Raw genomic sequence first — 19,040 nt, 5'->3', positions numbered from 1 at the left:
GCAGGCCAGAAGAGGGTACAGATCTCATTATAGATCGTTGTGAGCCAACATGTGGGTGCTGGGAATTGAACTCAGGGCCTTTGGAAGATCAGGCAGTGTTCTTAACCTCTGAGCCATCTCTCCAGCCCTCACCAGATATATTTTTATGACAAACAAACAAGAGAAAAGTATTTAACTGCTGTAACAACTGCCACATCAAACAGAAGTTTATTTGGGGAAACTGCAATTACTTCATCAAGAAAATCAAAACTATCCATGTCAGCCCTCTGATACGTTCCAGGAGTCCTCACCAGGAGGAAAACTCCAGACTCACACAGTAACTCCATCTTCCCATGCTGAGAACCCTTCTTCCCCTCATCTCTAGGCAGAAAACCTAGTTCCAGCTGCCAACTCTATCTATCTTTGCCAACTCCATCCAACTGTTCTTAACTCTCTAATAAAGTGACACAGATTAACAGATTGCATCAGAAAACAAGATCTCTCTTTTTTTTGTTGCCTTCAAGAAACATACATAATGACCAACGATAAATACCATCTTAGGGATGGAAAAAGATATTATAATAAAATGAATTTAAAAATTAAATATAAGGTAGCTATTCTAATATCTGATGAAATAGACTTAAAACCAAAACTAATCAGAAGAGATAAGGAGTAAAACTTTATACTCATTAAAGGAAAAATCTAACAACAGGATTTTGCGATCCTAACCACATATGCACTAAGAACAGGATACAAGTGACTAAGAATCATTTCAAAATGCTTCATCCATCAGGGAAATGCAAATTAAAATTACTTTGAGATGTCATCTTACCCAGTCATAATGTCTAGAATACAAACAAAACACACATACACACATACAGTACACACAAACAAACAACCTAATAACAAAACAAAAAAAATGACAAATGGTGGCATGGATGGAGAAAAAGAGGAACATTTGTTCCCTGATAGTAGGAATACATCCTTGTGTAGCCACTATGGAAATCAGTGTGAAAGTTCTTCAGAAAGCTGGAAATAAATCTACATACGATCCAGCTTTATTACTTTTGAGTATATAAGCAAAGGAGATATTTACTCATCCATGTTTATTGCTGCTCTCTTCACAATAACCAGAAAATGAAAACAGCCTAGATATTAAACAACTGATGAAATAATAATGAAAATGTGATTTATTTACACAATGAAACATTTTTCAAATATTAAGAAAAATTTTAACATGAAATTTGTAGGTAAATGCATGAGGCTGGAAACAATAATTCTAAGTAGGTAATCAATAAACAGCAAGGCAAACATCACTTGTTTTCTCTAATTTGTGGATGTTAGCTTTGAGTCATCAGATAAGTACTCATAGAGGTCAAGAAAATACTAAGGGAGCATGGAGAGAAGATTTCTGAGGAGGAAAGACAGAAAACACTGTTATTAAAGGTTCAATGGGAATAAAGGAACGTCAAGTGTTAAGTTGGGGTGGGGAAAGGGAGTGCAGGGTGGAGGAGGGACAATGGGGATGGATAAATAACATTAAGAAATTTTGAAAATATCACATGGAAACCTCCTATTGCAGAGGTAGCAATGATATCCCTGAAGATACTACAGGCTAACAAATGAAAAGCCCACTGCCAGGACTAAGTTACTTCTTTTGAAATTGTTGGGCAGTAAGGTCCCATAGACTACTCCAGACATTACTGGCTCTTGGTTACTCGGAATTTGATGGTAGGACCCCCATTGCTGAAGACACCACTGACTTGAGTCAAAGAATTTGCAGAAATCAAGCTTAGTACTGACCTGGAAGCTTCATCTCTACTGGCTAGCTTTCCTACTGTTGGATGGGGCTAGGCACATTATCAGAGGAGAAAAGTAATCATAAATCGTACCCAGATAGGAACCTTATTATCTACAATAATGACTAGCCTAGCAAAACATGTGTACTGGTGCAACCGTGACAAAAACATCATAGGGGTAATCAACCACTTTCTCAGTGAGTTCAAGTGCTGCTCACAAGATGAATCCTATACCTGGCACCATTATTAGGTCAAGAATCTATGGTTAGACAGGTCGTAGGCTTCAAGCAAGAATATACTACTATTACTCTGCTAAATAGGCATAGTATTAAACTGACGACTAACGATTTACCATTATACCCATAGATGAATTAATTTCTCAACCTTCGTCAGAGGAAGTTCTATTTGCAGCAGATGTTAATCAACACAGTGATACAGAGGTCTGAAACTGATGAAGGGACATAGAATAAGAGACTGAAGAACACTCAGTCATAAACACACACACACACACACACACCCATACTCAAAATGCATCTGCACTTCCAAAACTCAGGAAGTGCTTTCAACGTTGTGCAAGAGGAGGCCCAGAAAGAGTGTAAAAGCTAGCGGTGGTAGATGATTACAAGGCAACACAACAGAGAAGTTGCACATATGAACTCACAGTAGTTGGGATGGCATGCACGAGACTTTGTGAGCCCAACTCCCGGCATGGAGAGGGGAATTGGGCACAAGTTCCCACCTTACTAAGGAACTACTGGCCATTGTTAGCTACTGATAGAGAGCAAATACATTTTCTCGAAGAGTGTAGTACTAGATAAGTTGGCTATGTTCCAGTGAAAGGCCATATGTCCAAGAATATCTGGGCAGCACAAATTGGTCTTTTAAAATGTTATTGTTGTGGTTTATTGTTTTCAATGTTGGGCGTGTAGAGAAGAGGCTAGGTCTAAGATGAATTGGGAGAAAATAAGTGATTGTGATCAAAACATGTCCAAACTCTCAAAAGAAAAAACTAATTGAATATTTCTAAGTGATGTTTAAAAACTAAATATATTTCTTAGCGTTGGTGAAAAACAATAAAACTTTCATGCCTCTCTGTCAGGGACGACAGCCCCACTCCCTGACAAGCCCCATCTGATTCTGCATTATGTACAGTTCTTTGTTGTTTAAGACAGTTACTGAAACAATCAACAGATAGCCTCTTTTATGGTTTATGAAAAAATCTCTTTAACTCCATTAGCATAAAACTTTTAATTTAAAAATATACAAATGTACAGAAGCAACTTGTGCTTATAATCTGGTCAATTGAATATGGTAATATTAGCATAAATAATAAAATCTTAAGACTTTCTTGCTGATACTGAATCTATCTTAAATTTAATAGGCTGGTTATCAATATAACATAACTAAAGAGTTTAAGAAATTAGGAAATTATGTTGATAGTTTTGAAAGACAGAATGGGACTTTCAAAAGCCTTTCATGTTTCTAAGAAACATGCATAAACAGCCTTAGGAGAAGAAAAATCCTTACCTGGAGGCCCGGTAAGGCCTGGCTCCCCATCGGGGCCAGTTGAGCCTGGTATTCCAATGGGCCCTTTCATTCCTTGAAATATAATACATAAAATAAAATCAGATGGAAAAAGCAACAAGACAACCTTTACACAGGAAAATGAGAAAAAAATTGATTTTACCAAAGGAGCTTAATATAGTCAGCACTAGTTGAACTTATGTGTTGTTAAGAATGATAATAATAATAATAATAGTAACAATAGAAGAGAACATGAACTTGGGTGAGCTGGAGGAAGGCAATGGGGGTGGATATGATAACAATATATTGAATATATGAAAAGTCCCAAGAATAAATAAAAATACTTTAGAAATATAAAGGTAAACCTTAAAACATCCTTTCAAATACCTGGGAATCCTGGAACACCAGGGAGACCAGGATCTCCTTTCATTCCATTGAGACCTGGCCGGCCAGGATTACCCTAAATAAGTAACAATCATTGGTGTTAGAAAAATAACAAAGAAGGGATAGAGAAGAGGAATGAAGATTCAAATATTGCACAGTGGCTTAGAGAACTGTATTTCCAGTTACACTTGAAGGATTCAGATTCTAACTCTGCCTCTTACTACTTTGTGGCTTTTAAATGTTTAAATCTAGGTAGCTAGAAGAAGAATGGTGGTATGGAAAAAATAAGATACTGGAAACATGTTAAGAATAAGGATTTCTATTATAAGGAGGGTTTCACAGTTAGAAGACAGACCAGAAAGAATAGGCTGTCTACCAGGAATCTGCTTGAATGAAATGAGTAAAAGTTTCTGACTCTCTGGATTATTCAAACAAGAGAGAAAACACAGGAGTAACTGTACATGTTATTCTCTTTATAGGCTAAGAGAGAGAACTGGGGTGTCTCTTCTTTTCATAGATGAGAAGCAAAACCATGTAGTGGAACTCAAACCTGACCCTCATTCTGATTTCAACATCTAAATTATGCCCACTCACCATGATTACTTCCCTATGGGTGTATTCATCCAAATGCAATGCACTGATGTGTACATGTAAATTTCCTTTTCACAGGTTTGCTTTCACCAAAACCCCCTTTCTAAAAAACAGCAAAGACACTTTAGTGGGAAGACTAGGGGCCTTGCCTTCTCTTTTATTTTTACTTCACCAGTGAGCCCCATAGTGAGTATTAATAAAATTCTGCAGCTCAGAATTCCCATTTTGAAAGCTCTCTCACACACTCTTCTTTCATCAACTACCTAGGCCCATTTCCTACCGGGAGTCCTGGTGGTCCTTGATCTCCTTTCAAACCAGGTAAGCCGGGTTGCCCAGGTGGGCCTGGGTTTCCCCTCTCTCCTTTAATAGCTCCATTTCCAGGGGGACCACGGGGGCCTTCTGGACCTGGTAGACCTGATAATGCACAACAAATGGCCATATTTGAGTACAGTATGTCAGACTTTTAAAATATCAGTTATCTTTGTATTTGCAGGATAAAATACAGAGATGCAGACTGAGTAATTTCCTAGTGTAAACGTGGGTTCTTTTCATTATTAATGCCGTTTTGTGGACTTTTCAAGTTTACATACTTTTCTGGATCAGCATCTCAGGTATCTCAGATTGTCCTTAAACTCACTATGCAGCCAAGAATGACCTTGAACTGCTCATCTGTCTGCCTCCACCTCCCAAGCTCTGGGATTATAGGGATGCACCACCAAGTCTACTGTGTGGCATCCTGGGGATTGAATGGAAGGTTTCGTGCATACTAGGCAAATACTTTACCAACTCAGATCTAAAGCAACTCTGGATATGATAGTATATACTTCTGTAGTCCTCACAGATGCCCTGCAGCAGGGGAAGCTGCTGGCCTCAGGACCAGCACTTACAGAATGACTGCTAGAAAGCGATCAGGAATTCATGCCATTTTTCTTGTGCAATGAAAATTAAATTACTTAGGGATGTGGATGTAGCATTGGACTAGGTCCTGGGTTTGATTTCAGTATAACAAAAAGTTCAATTCCTTTATTCATAAGAAGCTATATTCATTCAACTTTTATTACTATGAAAATTTTGTAGTGTGGTGGATCAAGAATATGGCTTTATGTATGCTAGGTAAGCATATAGCTCCTGAAAAATGACTTCTTAAGCAATTGACACTTAATCACACTAACTTTAAGCTCATTGTAGTGACACATTTGACACATGAAATGTGTTTTAAATGTCAGATATTTATTGTTTCAGTATAGTATGTATAAGATTTATTTCAAAATATTTTCATGTTTTTCTAATCTTTAAAAAATGCACTATATTTTTAATGTACCATTCTAAATAAGGCTATCAGTTCTGTTAAGCAACCAGGTGTTTGGATCACTGCATAAGCCTTTTGTAGGAAGGTAGGGAATAAATGTTACACATCTGGAGAGTGTTTAGTAGCTGAGACTGAGACTATTTAGTCTTTCCTTAAGAAAATAATTACAAAGCCCTAACAAAGTGAGCATGTTTATCTTTTGTCCTGTGGTTGTCTCAATTTTTAAAATTGATTCTAACAAAAATTATTCAGGTAAAGTTTTAAAAGGAATCATGACCTACCTATACATGTAGGAATTTAAAACAGTGAGATGGAGTTTACCCATGGACAAAGGGTCTAATTTGACATGAGATTAAACTCAAACTTTAATCACCTTCCCTAATTTTCACTACTGCAAAGGAAAGGGTCTATACTGTTGAGAAAGACTACCACAGTGATAATTATGAAAAACTGGATACAGAAATTACAATGCTGGGTTCAAATCCAGCTCCATCAGTAATTAGCTCTTTGATCTTAACAAGATTATTAATCCTTTCAGCTTCAATTTCTTCTATGAAATAGAAACAAAAAAATAGCCTTAGCTTTCACCTGATATTGGGAAAGATTAAATGAAATAGCAGGTAAAAATTACTTAGTTCAGTGCCTATCAAATAGTAAGGACCACGAAATGTTGATATTTAGATAGTTATGATTGCTATTACATTATTCATAGTAAAATCAAAGAGAAGAATGAATCTTACAAGTTTTTTTTTAACATTTTAAGGATTTTCAAGTGATTTCATAATGCGTCATTTATCTGACTATGACAAAGAGGGAGCAAGTTCATGATAAAACAGTAATTAATTTTCACATTTAGAAAACTTAAGTCACACAATTACCTTATCTTGGCATGCAGACACCACAATCACAAAAGTGCCTTTCCCCATTCTAAAGAAAGGTTTGGGGGTACTTTGTATTTAGAAAAGAAAACCACATCTGCTTAGCTCAAATACACTCGAATAAGGTTTTCTAAACCAACATGGTAATTTGCCCAATTTAGACTAGAAGTCTGGTAGAAAATTGGGCTGTTAAGTAAAAACTAAATGAGCTCTGAAAACCTAATGACAATGATGAGTAAAAATTTCAGATGGGAAAACTGAACACCTGACTGCCACCTCTCTGGAGTTTCTAGCCGACTGCATCATTTGATGAAGAGGCACTATGCTTTTCTCAACTAAAATAAAATACCAGGAATTTTATGTCATTTCAGACCTGGCACTTGTACTGTCTCCGAAAATTAAGTTAATGATATAGTAAGGACATAGGAATTTAATTTTAACTGTACACAATAGCTTCCTTCCTCTATTATTGTAAACAGCCTTGAACACACAACTCAGAGCAATTCTGGACAAAAAGAATTATAAAAACATAAAGTCCATATGCAGGTATTGGAAATTATGTAGATACTTGCTTAAATAAATATCTTGCAGTTTATATTGTGAATGTGTTTGCATATCTAATTAAAACTCACCATTTATTTACATAAAAGAATCTATTACAAACAATCTAATCACAAAGATCTGATATTATTCCAAACTCAACAGTAAATACATCATATTACCTTCTCCAAAATGCTAAGACCCAATAGGGTAGTATTTAAGGATAACATCACTTTTCAATAATTTCTGAGTTACAGCAATAAAGTGCGTTTCTCTTATCACATATATAAAGTATTTAAAAAAAGAGAGATAACTGACCAGTGAAGAGTCTAACCTTGGAAACCTGGGAAGATCAGAGTTCACCAAAGCCCAAAGATCGATGTTAGCAGTGTCAGACACCACACAGTACAAAATAAGATTATGAGTTAGAGGTGGTTCACATTATGGAACAAGTTAAAAACAATCCCCTTTGTCAGCATTTCTTATACCTACATCACAATCAATATGCAAACAGACCCATTCAGAAATAGAGAGAACAAAATCTTTTTCACATAGAGCTTATTCTAGAGAATAAGCTGTTGGTCACTAATTTAATGGGAGGCTCTATTTAAGAGACTATGTTAACATTATTATACTACTATGCATTTCTAAAAGTTAAGCTTCTGAAAACATTCAAGTTGGCAAGATAGTACCATTTCACCAAGAGCCTTCATTTTTTCCCCCTTTAACAAAGAGGTAACTGTGAATAAATATTTAGGCATATCTTAGCTCTGACATCCTTTAATAAAAACGTGAAATGAGCACTTATTTGGATGTTCAGAGTGACCCAATATGATAACAGTTAACTTTCAAAACATCACAGGCAAAAATTTGATTACAAAGCTCACTTGTGACTCAGTGGAAAAATAAAAACCAGGGAACACCATTGTTAATTGTACTTTTGTCTTATTCAAATACCATTTCATAAATTCACATTTTAACTTTTTATAATAAATCAAGAGGTCTTCTTTTATAAATTAGTACTTGTAATAAGTACTTAAGCATTTGAACATAAAAACAAATATCTGAATTTTCCAATGATATGAAGACTATTAGTGAAGGGGTACTTTAAGATATTCTAGCATGCAATACCCCACCCCAAGCCATTTAAAGTATGACAACAACTTTAAAAAATTATTACTTAATGTACATATTATCAGACTATTCACCATTTAAAGGGAGATCATTACATAAAAATACTAAAGTCTACAAAAGAACACTCTTTGGTTAGTGTTAATTGACTATAAACATGGTTTCTTTTTTCTTAGAGTTCTTGCTATGATTGATAAACATTAAATATTAGAGAGAATAAATTGTGCTAGACCACTGAGTCCCAGGTGTTAAAACACCTTGGAACTTCCTCTTGACTCTGCTATTTAGTTACAAAATTACTCTGGACAGTTCAGTCTCTGAATGTAACAAGAATCCTTCTTACAGGTTTACGTAAGGATCAAAATCAATTTTGAAATATAAAACTACTGTCCGACATGTGCAAGATGCTAAAAGAAAACAATGATGATTAAAACCTGAACTTTAAAATCATTTGAGAATTTGAAATTTAGAAAAATGCATTTCTATTTATTTAAATAGTCTCCAAACCACATATAACAACTTAACCGATGACTTATAGTCCAAATACCTAGATTAGAATTGTCACTTAGTATAATTCAAAGTAAAGATATTTTATATGCATATTTGATGTAGAAGAACCTGATAATAAGAATACTCAGAAAGATATCTTATTGATGTAAGACATCTTAATAGTTCATCAGCACGGGGATCTTTGGACCACATCATAGCAAAACTTCTAAGACTTTATTTTCTAAAAGGCTACATTTTAATGAGTCATATGCCAAGTCAATTTTATGTATGAGGCCTCAATCCACTGTTCTTCAAATCACTTAATTAAATTTAACTGAAAAAGAAACCATATATAAAACTATAGTCTTATATATAAGGTGGTGATTGCTGATGTTAAATTATAGAGTCAACTTATGCTGGAGAGGGTGTGGGGTAAAGAGAACATTCCTCCATCACTGGTGGGAATGCAAGCTGGTACAACTGCTTTGGAAATCAGTATGACGATTTCTCAGAAAATTAGGAAACAACCTACCTCGAGACCCAGCAATACCACTTTTGGGTATATATCCAAAGGATGCTCAATTGTGCCACAAAGACATGTGCTCATCTACGTTCATAGCAGCATTGTTTGTCATAGCCCAAACCTGGAAACAACCTAAACGCCCCTCCACCGAAGAATGGATTAGGAAAACGTGGTACATTTATGCAATGGAGTAGTACACAATAGAAAAAATAACAACATCTTGAAATTTGTGGGCAAATGGATTGATACTGAGTAAGGTAACCCAGAGCCAGAAAGACAAATATCATATGTACTCACTCATAAATGGCTTTTAGATATAAAGCAAAGTAAAATCATCCTACAATTTACAATCCCAGAGAACCAGGACAACAATGAGGACCCTAAGAGAGACATACGTAGATCTAATCTACATGGGAAGTAGAAAATGACAAGATCTCCTGAGTAAATTGGGAGTGTGGGCATCATGGGAGAGGGTAGAAGGGGAGAGGAGAGAAAAAAAGGGGAGTGGAGAAAAATATATAGCTCAATAAAAACAATAAAACATTCCTAGTAAATAAATTATTTTACATAAAATATTTTGTGCATGTGTGTCTATGTATGAACAAACGTACGTATGCATGGGTTGGTATGGAAATAATCAAATTTACATAGAGATTCATGGCTTCCCCCACAAACTGAGTTTTCAGTTCATTTGAAAAAAAAGGACTTCCCATTCTCAAAAGCTAGACTTCAGGATGATACTTTAACTCCACTTTACTTCCTTTCTAAAAATGACAAAATGCCGGTTTAATTTAAAAAATAATAAATACATTGAAATATCCAGGGTTAATTTTTCATTCCAGAGTAGGTACACATTAAAAAAATTAGAAATCCACAGGTTTTTTCTCCATTGGGTGGCTTTTGGTATTTTTTTTTTTTTTGCTGTATTTTTGTTTGCTTGCTTTTGGGTTTGTTTTTTGTCTGTTTGTTTGCTTTGAGACCGAGTTTCCCTGTGTAGCTCTGGCTGTCCTGGAACTCACATTGTAGACTAGGCTGGCCTTGAACTCACAGAGATCTACCTGTATCTGCCTTCCAAGTGCTGGGATTAAAGGCTTGCACCACAATGTCTAGCTAACTTTGACAAATTTGTTTGCGTATTGAGTGATGAACATGTATATTATTGTGAGCCTTTATTCTGTGCTGGTGGCATTGAGGTTTTTTTTTATTTATGTGTACCACTTCTTCACAGCAGTGCAATTTAAAATATGTGACAAGGGATTGAAAAGATGGCTCAGCGATTAAGAGCACACATTGCAGAGGACCCAAGTTCAGTTCTCAGTACCCATATTAGGCAGCTCACAACTTCAGCTCCAGGGGAGTTATATGCCTCTGGCCTTAGTGGGTACCTGAACTTTATCTCCACTTCACTTCCTTCCTAAAAATAAGAAAACGACATGTGTGTGCACATTCCCACACAGGAATACACAAATGTGTTCATAAGTCAAAATACAAACAAATATTTAGAAATATGTCACAAGTCAAAATGTGAAGATGTTCGAAACCTTATAAAAGTCTCTCTCTCTCTCTCTCTCTCTCTCTCTCTCTCTCTCTCTCTCTCTCTCTCTCTCTCTGTGTGTGTGTGTGTGTGTGTGTGTGTGTGTGTGTGTGTTTAGGCAATTAAGGATTATATTATCTGCACGATACGATAATCCATATTATTTTTTAAATGCCTTTTTGAATAAGTTTAGCTTCATTGCATTAAAAGTTTATAAGGAAACAATAAAAAATATAGTCTGCAAAAAGAAAAGCCTTTTTGACAAAATTGAGTACTATAAAATTTCAATTAAAATGGCCCAGATGTATGAATTTTGAGGCATTTAATTTAGCTCATTTTCCTAACTAGATAATGTGGAGCCATTCTGAGAGAAATACTTAGTATCCACAATTTCCTCACAACTTAGGTCCAAGCCACCATTTAAAAATTGAATTGGCATATGTTCTTAAAATCTATTTAAAAACGTAAAAACATTAGGTATAAATACAAACAGAGACATACATGTATATATACACATGCATAATATGTACAAAAATACATAGGTAAAAATTCCCAATCCATGCAGTTACTACTTTGGAGTTAAGGAGCTAACCTGGAGGACCTGGGTAGAGACGGAAGTTCACCAAGGCCCAATGTCATCATTAACAAAAAGGAAAATATCAAAACTGTTAGAAACATCAAGAAACTAAAGCATTATACTAAATACTTTCAAGTTAAAGTTGAATTTAATAATAGAACACTCTGAAAGTCATATATAAACCAAATTGTCTCCATTTAATATTAATGCTAAAGTGAAAATTGTACATTGTACACACACTATAGTTTAAAAGTTCAAAAATGATGTTCATTATTACAAGGTAGGCTCAACATTCAATTCTAAGAGAAACTGGTTTAAAAATTTATTTTGGATCTGTAGTTCATAAATAAATCAAGAAATCACTCATTAGATATGCGTTCTTCTAAAAACTTTGATTGTTCTTTTAAAATAGTTATTGCAAAAGCATGTTTCTGACGACTGCTTTTCTGTTATTATTTTAAAGGAATGTCCATCAGAGAGCTCCATTCCTAGTAACAAATTACCATAGTGTTAAGTAGAATGAAAAAGGACAATATTTGGTTTATTTGAATTATGACATACAAACAAAGCAAGATACTGGCTTCAGTTATATTGCATGCAAGACAGTTAATGTGGCTGAGAATTTTTTGCTGGCTTTCTTTAGTAGTAAGCAAAGGAAAAGCAACACCGTCTAGGAACAGTCAAGCCAACTCACATTAAATCTGACTTTGAAAACGGTGCTCTGAATCCAGTACATAATGTTTAATTCATGGTTTTGGGGCACATGTCAGTGAAATCAAGTCCAACTAACTCACAATTTTATTGTAATTTAAATGTAATTTTTCGTTTTAGGGTACACTTTAAAAAAGAATTAAGAACTTTCAAACATCAAAAGGACAATTGCTTGATTTCTTTCTATCTCAAATTTCTCTTCTTTAAAAAAAAAGGATGGCCAAATTCTCAGCTACTAGAAAAAAGTGAATATAAAAGCCCCTTAAATCTCTTAATAACCTATCACCAGCGATTGGGCTCAGCAGCGTTAACCTGGGGTGAAAATGAACATTTCCCAATTAGTAGAATGGAAGGACATAGCAGAGACACGAAATGAAACTGTGAACCGTGGATGCAAGATGGATGGATTAAAGAGTGGGCAGAGGAAAGGCGAGGTATAGAATGAGGTATGAAGAGATTATCAAACTGATCATGCTGTGAAGCTGAAGATAAATTTGATTGCCCAGTTCTTAGAGATCAAGTTTTCTATTGTGCCTTGTGATATCCGCTGATCATGTGACAGAACCATAGCAACAGCTTCTGGTATGGAACACAAGCATGTATTTGGTGATCACTAGAATGATCTCTGTGACGTCATGCTGAGAAGCTTACATTACAAAATGCAGATTGCATTTTGATGCCAGGTTAATTGTATACTTTTATCATTAATAACAATACTAACATAACCAGCATTTTTGCTGTTTTTCATTCAAGTTGTTTTGTTATACTGGAATTTTGAGTAAATAATATATGCATTACTGAAAAGAACATGTATAGTAGAATGAGCTAGGTATGAACCAAGCTCTTTTCTTATAAGGAGTTCCCATGTGACAAATTCTAAAACCCTAAAAACAGAATAACCTGGCAGCAAAATGAACTACACAAACTGGTAAACAGACCATTTTCTGTACCACACATGATCATACCTGGTCTCCCAGGAGGGCCTTGAGGCCCCGGGATTCCTTTTGGACCTTCCAAAGTCGGACCAGGAGAACCAGGAGGACCTGGGGGACCTGGCATACCAGGGAATCCCTGAAAGCCTGGTTCACCCTTTGAACCTGGAAGACCAGGATTTCCAGGAATGCCAGGTAATCCTCCATCACCCTTTTGACCTGTAGAAATAAAATTAGTGATATAGTAAACAATATTAAATGCTGAATTATAAGATGGTCTTTAAGTCATATATTTGATAAGCTAATGAAATTCACTAATTTCAAACACATGCAAAATATATTCTCTATATTAAAACCATGTATCTGTCACCAGAAGTACTTATTAGCAATGCAGAAATAATGACAGCATCCTAAAAGGTATCCTTTGTATTAGGACATAGAACAATGATCACATGACCATTAGTTATGAGCAAAATAAGACAGACAAGATATAAAAAGCATTAAGCATCTTCAAGAATTGGTTCAAGATGGATACAAAAACTGTTTAACACTTTGGGTCTAATTTTGAGAGTAATGAAATTCAATGGCTGCTATTATATTCAGACCATGATATTAAGGGTTTATAATCACAATCTAGACAATCTGCTCTTGACATTTATTATAAAACACAAATACTTAAGAGCCATAAAACAGTAGCAAATTAAAGCAGCACTTTTCATGAAAAGAATACTAAAATTTCTAGAAGATATAATTTTAGTGTGAGAAAAGCTTTTATGAATATCAACATACAAATCTGCAATTATTCAAATTTATGTTAACTATTTAGTGCTTATTTTAAGATTACATTTGGAGAAAGAAGACAGACATGTATCCAAACATATATATTCCCTCCCCCACCTCAGTTCTTGCCATGTAGAAATAATGCCAGCTCAGGCTGACTGGAAATCTAGATATTCAAGGGTGAAATACAATGTACTATCCTCTTGCCTCAGCCTTAGATATACGTCACCATGCTTAGCTCTTAGATGAGTTTTCAAGAAACATTTCTATTATTGGTACATATTTCTATGAAAATCTCTTATATGTTACTCCGATACTGTTTTTACAGAGAGAAAAAAGTGAGTTTATGAATAAATGGAAGCTTCTAAATTTCCTACAGTTTTCATCTTTTTTTCTATATTACGTCCTCAGCATTTATGACAGGAATGAAAGGCTGCTTATTGAATTTTCCATAAGGATGTTATTTTTGTTAACACAACACTTCATATTAAGTAGCATTGAGAAATATTATAAAGGAAAATTGAGCTTTAGGTTTTTTTGAATATTCAGATGCATTTTATAATAGTAAATGGTAGAGATAGAAAAATAAATGGACTGGGGAATATTTTCATTTTACAGGTAGATATTACTTGTTTTTTTAAGGTTTACCAGAAAGTCCTGGGAGTCCAGGAGGTCCTGGGATTCCAAAGCCTGGTTGACCTGTTAGGGTACAAAATAGAAATAATTTCAAATAGGTAACTGATTGTTGAGGTTTCTAATATGTGTTATGTATATCAAACATGCTGAAAATTAATTTTTTGAAATTTCCTCTCTCCTGATCACCTTTCTTTCACTCCCTTCCTTTTCTTCTGTCCTTCCCACCCCTTCTTTTCTTGTGCTACAGACAGAACCTAGAGGCTGCATGTTAGGAACATGCTTTACCACTGAGTTACATGCCTAGCCCCTGAAGACGGACTTCTAACATAGAACAATTCTAACGTAAGAAAACTATAGAGTTTCAGCTTAGCAGTTAAGAGAACTTGTTGCTCTTGAAGAGAAACTGAATTTGGTTCTCCCAATCCACACAACAGCAGTTCACAACTATCTGTAACTCCTAGGAGATTTAGCACCTTCTTCTGTCCTCTAAGGACAGAAAGGCATGCACATGGTGATGGAGGGAGGTCATTGGTTAATAAAGAAACTGCCTTGGCCCATTTGAAAGGCCAGCCCTTAGGTGCGTGGAGTAGACAGAACAGAACGCTGGGAGGAAGTGAGGCAGATGCCATGCCTCTCCTCTCTAGGTCAGATGCCATGAAGCTCCAGCCCAAGATGAACGTACACTAGAATCTTCCTGGTAAGACACCACCTCATGGTGCTACACAGATTACTAAATATGAGTTAAGCAAGATATGAGAGTTAGCCAAGAAGAGGCTAGATATAATGGGCCAGGCAGTGTTTAAAAGAATACAGTTTGTGTTGTTATTTTGGGGCATAAGCTAGCCAGGCGGCTGGGAGCTGGGTGGCAGGAACGCAGCCTGCAGCTCCTTCTACAACATGATACATATACATATATGCAGGCAAAGCACTCAGACATATAGAAAAAACAGATGAACATTTTTGGACACGGGTATAGGCTTACTCTTTAAGTTATCACTCTATATTGTCACTTGATATTTGCTAGTTGCACTATAAAGGAAAAACTACAGAGCTGGCAAGATGGCTCAGGAGGTAAAGGCACTTGCCACCAAGACTGATGACCTGAGGTCAATCCCCAGGCATTTTGAAAAAATGAAAACCATATACACGCACACTCTGCTTCTTGTGACTGACAGACATACTTTGTATACTTAAATCAAAATACATAAATAAAGTACAGATTGAACAAAGAAAGAGAAATTTAAAAATTTCTGGGTCAGTTCTTGTTGGAAAAGCAAATGGACAACATTTAAAACTTTTTTTTCCTTTAGGGAAAAGCAACCTGTTCAACAAACATGACCTAGTATCTTCAGGATGCCAAGGAAGAAGCTAATTTGGAAGTGGGAAATGTGTGATACCTTAGAAAATAATAAGGAAGACAGAGTTTTCCTGTGGCTATGAAAGGACTAATCAGAGCAGACCAGGAGAAAATTATAAAATTAGAAAAATATGAAAAGCTATACTACCTGGTTCTCCCTTCTGTCCTGCTGGTCCAGGAATGCCATCTTGACCTGGCTTGCCTTTTTCACCAGGAGGTCCTGGTGGCCCAGGAGGCCCTCCACCACCTAAACAATAGCACAACAGATTATATTGACCCTTTTAATTTCCTTCCACATCCTTCCCCATCTTCATATTAAAGTGCCAAACAATTCTCTCTAAAACTAACCAAGTAGAGCCAGGTGAGGTGGTGCATGCACACCTTTAATCCCAGCACTGGGGAGAGAGAGGCAGGAGGATCTCTATGAGTTTGGGGTCAGCTTGGTCTACAAAGTGAGTTCTATGACAGTAAGGGCTACATGGAGAAAACCTATCTGGAAAAAAACAAAACAAAAAACAAACAAACAAAAAAGTAATAATGTGGGCTAGAGAGATGGCTCAGCTGTTAAGGGAGCTTGCTATTCTTCCACAGGACTTGAGTTTTAGTCCTAACACCCAAGCCAAGTGGCTCACAACCACCTGTGATTCTAGCTCCAGTGGCGTGACATCTGTATTCTCCTGAGCACATACGTTCACAATGCACACTCACATAATCAAGAAAAAAACCAAAATATTAAAGTGCTTCTGAATTACTCCTTGAAATCATGAAATCTTATTTTTTTTTCAGTACAAGGTTTCTCTGTGTAGCCCTAGCTGTCTTGGAACTAGCTCTGTAGACCACATTGACCTCGAACTCACAGAAATCTGCCTTCCTCTGTCTTTCAAGTTCCGAGATTAAAGGCGTGCATCATGACTGTCTGGCAGAAATCATAAAATCTTCCAGAATAAAAAAAAAGGAAATGATGACCATAAGAAATAATCTAATAACTCATTGTCTATAACATTTTTATGATTTTAATATTACGTCAGAATATTCAAAAGAAAATGTGTGCTTCATAGGCATAGAGAAGACAAGGGATTTACTTTAAAAGTTATTAAGTAAAAATATTACTAGAACTTACCCTTCTAGAGAGAATTATTCTCCTTGGAAAATGTGTGCCTAAACAAAAATGCCTACTTAAATATAGTTTTGTTTTTTGAGGCAAGTTTTTTTATGTAGCTTTGGTAGTTCCTGTCCTGGAACTAGCTCTTGTAGACCTAGCTGGCCTCGAATTCACAGAGATCTGCCTGCCTCTGCTTCCTGAGTGCTGGGATTAAAGGTGTGTGCCACCACCGCCCATCTCAATTTGGCAATTTTTAAATGAGAAGTTATTTATTCAGTTATGCAATGACAAGCAGATGAGCACCACATTTCTTTTTCTTGGAAATGCTCATAGTAGAACAAAATTTGACCTCCCCACACTGACTATGAAAAACCACAGTCTTAAAGGATGACATTTTTCATGCTTACCTACAGGACCAGGCTCTCCTGGGAGGCCAGGGTTACCAGGAGGACCACTCATACCTTTTGGTCCAGGAAGCCCCGGGGTTCCTAGAATAAAAAGCCCAGTTTAACAATTAACAAAATAAACACATTGCTTTATGAGCTATAATTCAAACTTAAATTTAGAGTACTAGCACTGAAATAATAAAGACCAAAATGAATCCAAAAGATGTTGATGATTGCTGGATAATTTTCAATTAATTTGACAGGAGTCAATATTATTATATATTCATAAATATAAAGGTAACTACAGAAATATTTTGCTGGTAATAAAATTTTTAGCACTTCATTCAATACTTGCTTTTAAATCCAGTCATCTGTTGTTGGACATGATTTTGCTGTCAGGTTTCAGGTATAATTAACAAAGTAACTAAGGACATTTTACATAGCTTTTTTTTGTAGACATATGTCTTTATCTTGAGTAAATGGTAAAGAGTGGAATTTCTGGGTCAGAGGGAGATTTGTTTTGTGCATTATTTAAAAACACTTAAAAGCTATTTTAGACATAAAACAGCAGCATATGTGAAAGTCAGTTGTTCCAGATCTACGTCAATCTATGTTTTAATATCAATTATTAAAAAACCAGTCCCAGTGTTAGCCATGTGATTTTAATGTGTTTACTTCGATGGTTAATGACATTTGTCACCTTTTCATGTGCTAACTGGCCATCAGTATGAATTACTTTGTGAAATTACCACTTCAAAGTCTTCCTCATTTTTAAAATTTGGGTTATACTTCTTCCTATTAATTTATAGGAGTTATTTATGTCAGGTTTCAGGCTGTCCAATATGCCAATTTTAAATTTTTTGCTTATTTTTCTAAGGGTCTTCCTTGATGAATAAAGTTTTAAATTTTGCTTAAATTAAATCTATCAATTATCTTCATTTGAAGTTATTGTCTTTGTACTTTTTATAATTTTATTTATTTATTTTACATCCTGGCTACAGTTTCCCTCCCTCCTCTCCTCTCAGTCCTTCCCCCACCTTCCCTTTGTTCCCATCCCCCAATCCACATCTGCCTCCTTTGTTTCTGTTTAGGAAAGGGCAGGTCTCCTATGAGTATCAACAGAACTCATGTTACGTATCAAGTTACAATAAGACTAAGCACCTCCTCATGAGCAAGGTGACCCAGTATGAGGAACAGGTTCCCAAAAGCTAGTAAAAGGGTCAGAGATAGGCCCTGTTCCCACTGTCAGGAGCCCTACAACAGGACCAAGCCACATAACTGTAACACATATGCAGAGTACCTAGGTCAGTTCCATGCAGGCTCCCTGGTTGTTGATTCAATCTCTGTGAGCTCTTATGAGCCCCAGTTAGCTAATTTGTGAGAGCTTTCCGTGGTGTCCTTACCACTCTGGCTCCTACAATCCTTTCTCCCGCTCTTATGCGGGATTTCCCAAACTCCGCTTAACGTTCGGCTGTGATCTCTGCATCTCTTTCCATCAGTTGCTGGATGAAGCCTCTCTGATGACAACTGGGCTAGGCCAATCTGGTGAGATGGCCAGTTCATGCTATGTATCCACTCTTTTTAGGAGTCTTAGCAGGGGTCATCCTTGTAGATTCCTGGGTTTTTACCTGACCCAGGAATGCCCCCCCCCTTTCCAGTAGTCTCTTTCATTACCCTCCCATTCCACCCCCAACCTAATTGCTCATGTTCCCGTCCCCACACACCCTCAGTACACTGAAAAAATCTCTTCTATTTCCCCTTCCCTGGGAGATCTGGGCATCCCCCATGAACCTTCCTTGTTACCTATTCTCTCTGAGTTGCAGTGTAGTTATCCTTTATTTTATAGCTAATATCCACTTATGGATGAATGCATACCAT

General features: G+C 36.2%; 1 protein-coding gene across 1 annotated transcript in view; it reads right to left on the bottom strand.

Moving 5' to 3' along the window:
• Positions 1 to 19,040, bottom strand: part of Col4a5 (collagen type IV alpha 5 chain) — a 187,005-nt gene that overhangs the window by 10,269 nt on the left and 157,696 nt on the right. The window contains exons 38-44 of the mRNA XM_075957560.1: positions 17,184 to 17,264; positions 15,823 to 15,921; positions 14,330 to 14,380; positions 12,935 to 13,120; positions 4,558 to 4,691; positions 3,690 to 3,762; positions 3,306 to 3,377 (exon numbers count right to left, since the gene is read on the bottom strand). Of these exons, the coding sequence (XP_075813675.1) occupies positions 3,306 to 3,377; positions 3,690 to 3,762; positions 4,558 to 4,691; positions 12,935 to 13,120; positions 14,330 to 14,380; positions 15,823 to 15,921; positions 17,184 to 17,264 (696 nt within the window). The remainder of the gene's footprint in view (positions 1 to 3,305; positions 3,378 to 3,689; positions 3,763 to 4,557; positions 4,692 to 12,934; positions 13,121 to 14,329; positions 14,381 to 15,822; positions 15,922 to 17,183; positions 17,265 to 19,040) is intronic.

The sequence above is a fragment of the Microtus pennsylvanicus genome, chromosome X, assembly GCF_037038515.1.
Source record: "Microtus pennsylvanicus isolate mMicPen1 chromosome X, mMicPen1.hap1, whole genome shotgun sequence".
Lineage (NCBI taxonomy): Eukaryota > Metazoa > Chordata > Mammalia > Rodentia > Cricetidae > Microtus > Microtus pennsylvanicus.
This window is presented reverse-complemented; position numbering and strand designations above follow the sequence as displayed.